The sequence below is a fragment of the Tupaia chinensis genome, unplaced genomic scaffold (genome assembly GCF_000334495.1).
Source record: "Tupaia chinensis unplaced genomic scaffold, TupChi_1.0 Scaffold143646_1, whole genome shotgun sequence".
NCBI lineage: Eukaryota > Metazoa > Chordata > Mammalia > Scandentia > Tupaiidae > Tupaia > Tupaia belangeri.
The window spans coordinates 1,067,835-1,075,856 of NW_006203494.1; the positions used below are offsets into that span (position 1 = coordinate 1,067,835).

General features: G+C 60.3%; 1 protein-coding gene across 2 annotated transcripts in view; it reads right to left on the reverse strand.

Annotated features, from left to right (window-relative positions):
- MECR (mitochondrial trans-2-enoyl-CoA reductase) overlaps positions 1 to 8,022 on the reverse strand; it is a 28,148-nt gene that overhangs the window by 10,246 nt on the left and 9,880 nt on the right. Inside the window, exons 2-4 of one of the 2 annotated variants that reach the window (XM_006164589.2) lie at positions 7,409 to 7,506; positions 6,900 to 7,031; positions 682 to 825 (exon numbers count right to left, since the gene is read on the reverse strand). In XM_006164589.2, coding sequence (XP_006164651.1) covers positions 682 to 825; positions 6,900 to 7,031; positions 7,409 to 7,454 — 322 coding nt within the window. In that variant the 5' untranslated portion in view covers positions 7,455 to 7,506. The remainder of the gene's footprint in view (positions 1 to 681; positions 826 to 6,899; positions 7,032 to 7,408; positions 7,507 to 8,022) is intronic. The other variant, XM_014582545.2, reaches the window with a different exon arrangement.

The window sequence follows — 8,022 nt, forward strand, 5'->3', positions numbered from 1 at the left end:
TGCTTCCTGGGTCACCTCCCAAACGAACTGTCTGTTCCCAGTCCTGGTCTCGGGCTCTGCTTCGGTGGAACCCCAGTACCACACCTGGCCTCACCATGGACCTGCTGGGGAGCTCTCACCCCAACAGCTTACCTCTCTGGCCCAGTTTCCCCACTGATAACAAGGAGGACTGAGAAGCGGCTGGATGCCAGCCCCGTCTGAGTGTCGCCCTGCAGGGTCCCACCAGCCCCGTCTGAGTGTCACCCTGCGGGGTCCCACCAGCCTGCGGGCATTCTGACGGGAAAATCTGATGGCAGGGTTCAGAGCTCGGTCGTCTTTAGTGCTGATCTGACACCGACCTCATGGTGCTGCTTTGTCGATTCAGCGCACTCAGCGGGGATAATGCCTGGGACGCTGACGCGAGCTGGAGAACACCCCGCGACGCTGCTGGGTCAGCGTTCCTGGAAACCCAGGGCTGTGCCTGTCCTGTCTGGCTCTGCGTCCCCAGAGCTTAAAGCGGCTCAGCTCCTTTGTGCCGAAGGGCGGGATGCCACCCCCATCTGGGAAATGTGACCCTGTGGCAGTTTTCAGTGTACCCTCATGGTTTCTGCATGTCTCCTAGGAACCCGCTAACACCTTTCTAGGGGCGAGAACAGGGACGCACTTGCCCAGGGGCCAGCAAGGCCCTGCACAGGCCCGTACCTGGCTGGAGCTGCTCGAAGTCCGCCAGCATCCTGTAGGCCGTGCAGGGGTTGACGCCCAGGGTGGCGGCGCTCTGAAGAGGGAGGTCGCTCGGAACTCGGATCAGGGCTTCCTCGCCAAACACAGCCTCAGTCCGCCAGGTGCCTGAGTTGGGAGGAGGCCAGGTGGGGGTGAGGAGGGACCCTCTGCACCCCCAACCCCGCTCACTTTCCCGGGGAAGAGGCGGCTGGCCAGTGCCAAGCTGTGCGAGCCTGCTGGAAAGGACGGACGGTAAACCCTGCCACCCCATGTAAAGACGTGCCAGAGGAGGCGGAGGCTGCCCGGGGGGTGCGAGGTGCCTTTTGACTCGGGCTAACGCGGGCCATTCCGGCCAGCCCCAGGAAGCAGCCAGTGCCAGGGCAGAGCAAAGTCCAGCCCTGAGCAAATTCTACACATCAACTGTCATGCCTGAGGTGTGCACGGCACCTGCCTCGGGCGCAGAGGCCTGTCTGCGGAGACATGGTCGCCAGCTGGCCTGCTCTGGTCTGGATGAGAGCCTTCCAGGTCAGCACGAGAAGGCCCTTATCCTCACCCAGCAGGGAGGGATGGGGGGCGATGTGCCCAAAACTGCCTGGCCCACCTGGGGGGCAGGAGCGGGAACTCCGGGCCTGAGCACTGGGCGAGTCAGGCGTGCTCCCTACGCCCTCGGTGGACAGGTGAGAGCCGCACAAGGAGACCAGCCACTCCAGACTGCAGGGAGCGGCAGGGAGAGGGCCGCTTCCTTTTTCAGTCTTTTTATTTTATTTTATTTTTGCTGTAGGGTGCAGGCGAGAGAGACAGAAAGCGAGAACTCACCCCCTGGGGGATGGCCACACTGCACATGTGACTGGCGTAAGTTTCAAGCTGCTGGGTCTGGGACTCGAACCGCCATCGGCCATGTGGGAACCCAGTGCCTCAACTACTATGCCACCTGCTGGCTCCAAGGAGAGGACTACCTTAGGCAGCAGAGAGACAGCTCTGAGGGGACAGTCTGAGGGTTCTGCCACAGGCCTGATCCACTCCGAGTACAGGAGAACAGGGCGTGCAGGGGACCAAGCAGGCCAGCTCCCGGGCAGGACAGACCTCAGTGGGACTGGAAGCATCTGGACTGCAGAGCAGAGGACGATGGGAAGGGCAGCCCACGGCAGGACCATGACTGTTAGATTCCCATGGCGCTGACCACGGCAGGTGTGACACAGGCACAGACTGCACCGAGCACGGCTCTGGGGAGCAGCCTCTGCCCTTCCTGCGTGGACGGCCCCGGCTCTACCCTGCTCTGCTGCCTCAGGAAGAAAAGCCTGCCTGTAGCCGCTGGCTGCTTCTGCCAACAGGCCTCAGCCTGCAGTCTGAAAACCAGGGCTCGGTGTGGGCAGTGGGCCTTATCCGTGTGGGGTGTCCGAGCGGCTTCAGTAAGCGGAGCCCGAGGTGAACCTGTGTGTGCTCTGGGTCACTTTGTTGCTGTCTGGAAAAGACCACAGGCTGGGGAGGGGCGGTGTGGAGGCTGTGCAGAGTTGGGGTACGAGATGATGGCTGCCAGCCCAAGACCCTGCCCGTGGGACGAGAAGGGACCGATTCGAGTCTACATACCTTTAAAGCCAGAGGTTCATGTGCTTACCAGGGAGAGACAGAGAGATAGAGAGAGGAAGAGGGAGAAAGTGTCCTCCAATGGAGCAATCACTTCTCCACTTCTCCATCCCTCAGGATCTGGGGCCGGCACACACACCCATACCTGGCAAGTTTTACAAGCTGCCGGGTCGGGATTTGAACCATAGGTGGCCACGTGGGATCCAGCTCTCTTACCAACAGGCCACGAGGCTGGCCCTCGAGTTCTAATTCGCAGAGAGAACGAGCAGGGTTTGACGAGCTGAGGGGACAGGTCCTCCCTCACACAGGCAGGACCCTGCAGACGGGAAGGGTGGCGAGGACAGTCCGTGGCTCAGCAAAGCCTCCTGGAGCCTCGTGGGGTCGAGCGTCTGGGGGCTGTGGGGGTGCTCCAGGACTGCTGGCCAGTGCTTCCAAAGCAGGTGAGCCTTCTCTACAGGTGCTGGGTGCTAGAGCACCCTGGTGCCAGCAGTCTGGCTGTGGGAAAGTGTGGGTGGCACAGGCCACTACGAACCGTGCTGCAGGAGGGCACAGTGGTGCAGAGTGTAGGGACCCAGACCGGGGCGTGTAGGCAGAGTGCTTGACTCAAGGCTGCGTCCACCCTGGGGCAGGCCTGGCTGAGACATGACGGGAGGCGTCCTGGCATCCTTTGGGCTTCACGTGGCCTGTTTTTCAGACCCTCCCAGCACCGCTCATGTTCACTGGGCACCACACGCTTTGTGCAGGGCTTCCTGTCTACACACTTGGTTTTCTGACCCCCTTCTGGCAGGGCCATGGGAATCTGGCCTTGCTAGGGCTTTCTTGGCTCAGCAGCCCCTAATCCACCATTTTTTTTTGAGAGGTTTTCGCTATAGGGCGCATGCGCCTGCCAGAGAGACAGAGACAGAGAGACAGAAAGCGAGAAATCACCCCCGGGGGCAATGGCCACACCGCAATCCCTTCTCCTCCATTCTCCTCTCGGGATCTTGGGCATGCACGCACACGTGCCTGGCGTGAGTTTAAGCCACTGGGTCCGGGACTCAAACCATGATTGGCTACATGGGAGTCCAGCGACATAGTCATTACACCAACTGCTGGTCCCTAATCCGCTTCTTGAGAGAGCTGGGCTGAGGGGGCATGTTTAAAGTATGAATCTTTAGGCGTTAAAGCAGAGACGTAGAACTGTGCTTGGCCACTCTCTGCCTGTGTGACTCTCAATGATCCCTTCACTGTCCTGAGTTCCAGTTCTCCAGATCATGAAACGCAGAGTGACACGTATGACACAGGGCAATGATGACACGAGATGATGCCGTTAGAGACCATCACTGCGGCTTGTCCACAGGTGTGTGACACGTGCCGGTCTGGACTGACCCTGCTCCCCAGCTCTGAGGACTCCTGTCCTGCACCACATGCACCGAGCCTGAGCCATCACCAGCTCCCTGTGGGGACACCATAGCCACGGCCGAGTCTGGCACCACTGGGCTGCAGCCAGGCTCGCCTGTATATGCCTAGGACTGTGCACAGGGAAGCCTGGGTGCGTCAGGACGACAGGGCGACCTGCAGAGCCCCCAGCTCTACAGCGCACACAGAAGCTACACTGGCAGCAGTGGCTGGGCGTCCTCCCAGCTGAGCCCGCAGTCTGCCGAGATGCGGGCAGTGACTGGGCTCTATCGCAGATGGCAGCGACCTGAGGCACAAGGTTGTCGGGTCTTAAGTAGTCACCCGGCGGAGCCAGCACTGCTCCTGCCGCCCCGCGTCCCCAGTGAGGTCGGCCTGGGACCCTGCCATGCCCAGGTCCCTGCCACTCTAGGCAGGCTGCACGTGGTGGGGCATGGCCACAGGCACAGCAGCAGCTGGCAGCTCAGTGCCGTGAGAGGGACCGAGCCCTGGCCAAGTGAAACGCTGAACTTACCAGAACACGCCTTCGTGAGCAAGCCCATGGCAAGTTCCACCGGTAAACGGGGCCGATTACAATCCAACGCCTCCTCCTCTCTGTCTGTCTCCCGGCAGGAACCCGTTCTAGCTCCTACTGCCACCACTACACCAGGAACTGCGGCCCCATCACTTCAGCCTGAGCCCTCTTCTCCCGTCCGATGGCATTGCCGGACTCTTCACCCACAGCTCACTGGCACCCTGCCTGGCTTCCGGACCATGCTGCACTGTGCCAGTCCTATCGAACGTGCCCCACTCAGCCCTCCATGAGAGGCCCGCCTGTGGAGACGACGCCCACGACCAAGCCAGCTCGCCTCCGCCTCGCTTCCCTCCACTCGTACCCAGGACCCTCCTCTGAACGTGCTGTGCCCTGCCTGGGAAGCCCCCCAAGCTCCACACGTGGGGTTTCCAGACCAAGTTCGAGCATCGCTTCTCCTGAGGGTTCCCAAGTAGGGAGCTCTCGCCTTCGCGTCCACCCCGTGGTCCCAGACTGCTCTGCCCGTGTTTAAGCAATGTCCTTCCAGCCCCAGGCCTCTCACCCCAGTGGGGCACTTGGAGGGCAGGGCCATCTCCGTGCACGCGTGGCCAGCATGCAGACGGCCCAAAGCACTCCTGTGTCCTGTGGCCCTGCGGCTCTTCACCTGCTCAGACGGCTCCATTCAGCCGGGGGAGTAGGAGAGTGCAGCCCTCAGGCAGGGCCCCGACCCGCGCTGCGCACTCTGGCCTGCACCGGTCCTTTCCGAAGTGCTCCCACCCTCTGCACCACCGAGGTGGGTAACTGGAGCAGCTCGCGGGTGGGTGAGGCCTCAGGCAGGGCAGGTTAATGCCCTTGGGTGGCCATGGGTGTGCCAGGCACGGCTGTGGAGAACGCACCCACACTCCAGGCTGTCGGGCCAGCCACGAGAGGCAAGCTGCAGTGTGGCTGAAGCTTAGCACCCCCATTCGCTGGGGGGTGACCCCGGGCGAGCTAAATCCTTTACATTTATGTCATCACCTCGTTTGCGAAATGGGAATAGTAGAGTGCTTAGTGAAGTGGGGTGAGACACATGGGTTCGGAACGGTGCCCAGCATGGACGAAGCGGTCCGCCTGTGTTGCTCTAATTATAGACATACCACGACGGGGGATGTTCCATCTGAGAGCCAGCAAGGCCCAGAGCGAGCTCCGAGGTCACTGGGGTTCCTGGACACAGCTGTTCCCAAAGCTTTCAATCTTTCTCTTTTAGTTTTGCTATAGGGCGTATGTACACATCAGAAAAGAGAGAGAAAGAGAGAGAGCACCCCCACACCACAATCCCTCCTCCTCCACTCTCCTCTCAGGATTCTGGGCATGCACACACGCACTCAGTGTTTTTTTCAAGCTGCTGGGTCCAGGACTCGAACCACATGGTCCTGTGTGGGATCCACCACCTTAACCACCACACCATCAGCAGGCCCTAGCTTTCGATCTCTTATACTTCAGTCTCATAATTAACAACTTAAAAAAATAATTATTTATTTAACTTAATTATTTTTAATTGGACCAGAGAGACAGAGAGAGAAGGAAAGAGAAAGCAAGCCGCCAGGTTCAAGACTCGAACCACGGCTGACCATAAGAAGTCCAGCACCTTAACCACCATGCCACTTGCTGGCCCCAGTGAACAACTTTTTAAAAGCAAGTACCGTAGCCTGGTACTTTGGCTGACCGCGGTGTAGGTTCTAGACCCAGTGCCTTGAGAAACACATGGGGTACGTGTGCCCAGAACCCTGACAGGATGGAGAAGTGGAGGCGATGGAGGAATGACCATAACTGGGGGGTACTTTCTCCTTCGTCCCCCCTCTCTGGTGAACACACACACTCTGACAATTAAAGCCAAAGACCAAAGAAACAAAAGAGGCCTGAGCTGGGCCTCTGTAAGCGGAGCACAGTGGGGGGCAGAAGAGCCAGCGGGCTCACTCTCACTGTGCTGCGGATCTCGGTGCCTAGCGAGGAAGGCTGCTGGCCTCGCTGTCCCCACCGCCATGAGAGCTGCAGTGTGACGGGCGTGCTGCGCATCGCTCGGACCACCAGGTGCTCAGCACGCACCTCGCCACCCGCGCTGCCTCAGCAATGGAGAGTGGCCTCCTCCTTGGTGTGGCTCGCAGGGCCTCGCTGCAGTGGGCCGACCTGCCCGTGCGCCCTCCGCCCGCTGCAGTCCCGCCGTGGCCACTGGGCTTCCACACTGCCCACGCTCGCCTCTTGTGTCTGCTCACTCCACTTCCTCCCAATGCAGTTCAAAGGTCCCCTCGAAGGGGCCTCCTCCACGAAGCTTGTTCTGACCCTCGCCCAAGACACCTCCCCCACCCCGTACGCACATAGGGGCCAGAAGTGCCCCTGCTTCCTGTGACCCTGCAGCTCTCCCCTTGTCCAGGTTCCTGGATTGGGGATTCTGGGCAGAGTTGAGGCCCCTGGAGGGCGGGGACTGTGCTGTCTGTGGGTGCATCCTCCTGCACCTTGCAGCAGGGTTCCGACTCGGTACTCTAGTCTGACAGCTGGGCAGGGGCTGAGAACACGGCATGTCAGCTCCAGAGCTCATGCAGCCCCGCTGGAGGCAGGAGCACTGACTGGACCCCAAGTCCGCCTTGCTTAGGCGCCCCAAGCCACTGAGGGGCGTGTACGGAGCGGCCGACAGGGTCTGGAGAACAGAAAGGCCAACACCCAGAGAACTCACCCAAACCAGCGTTCGCTGGAATCACCCAGTCTCCTGGCTTCAGCCGGGTCACGCTGCCACCCACGGCCACCACCCGTCCAACGCCTTCGTTCCCTCCGACAGCAGGCAGCTTGGGGAGGAGGCCGTAGTTTCCTGAGGGAAGACGCCAGGGTCAGCCGACACGGTGGGCAGTGATGGGCACGGCCTCTGGGGTCAGGCACACCTGAGCCCGTTGGGCTTGGCCTCCTGCTAGCTGCTACCTGGCCACCCTCTGAGCAGGCAGGTCCTTATGAGGGTTACACAGCTTGAGATGGACCCAGCGCGCCAGGACGGCGTATTCCCCGCAACCCTCCTAGCTCCCGGGAGGCCTCGCGTCCCAGAGAAGGGCGGACGCTGACCCTCCTAACTCTTGGGAGGACTTAAAGCCTGGAGAAGGGCCGAGGCACATCTGGAGAACAGCTGCTGCTCATCACAGGAGCTTGCCAACCACACCTGGGTGCGGAGGAAAAAGCCAAAGAGACCAAGGCGACCTTGGATCATGTTTATGTCGGAGGGGTTGATGGGGGCCGCCAGCATCTTCACACGCACGTCTGAGCCTCCCACAGCAGCCGGCTCCAGGCTCTTCAGCCTACGCAGAAAGCGAGAGGGGTGTCAGTGGCCCTGAGCCTGGGCCGTTTCCCAGAGCGGGAGGCCTCCTTCCTGAGGGTGGCGCGGGCCCAGAGCCCAGCTCTGCCAGGTGTGAGGAGAGTAGCCCGGGGTAGGCTCTGGAGTTGCAGGGGCCTGTCTCTTGCGGCCTGTCCATGAATCCCACAGCAGGCGGCCTCCAGTCCCCCAAACTTGCTGGACTATAAGAATCGCTGGGGTGGGTGCAGGGGGGCAGGTGGTGTGGTAGTTAAGGGGTCTGGCTCCTAAGTGGCTGACAGCGGTTTGAGTCCCAGACCTGACAGCTTGCTTTCACTCTCTCTCTCTCTGTACCTTTCTGGTCAAGTTAAAGTTAAAATAAAATAATTCTTTTAAAAAATAAATAAAAAAGAGCCACCCAGCGTGCAGTCATAATACAGATTCTCAGATTGCTCTGACCTACTGAACCCTCCCTGTGTGCTGGCACCCCAGGGAGTTTTTTTTTTTTTTTTTTTTGGGGTTT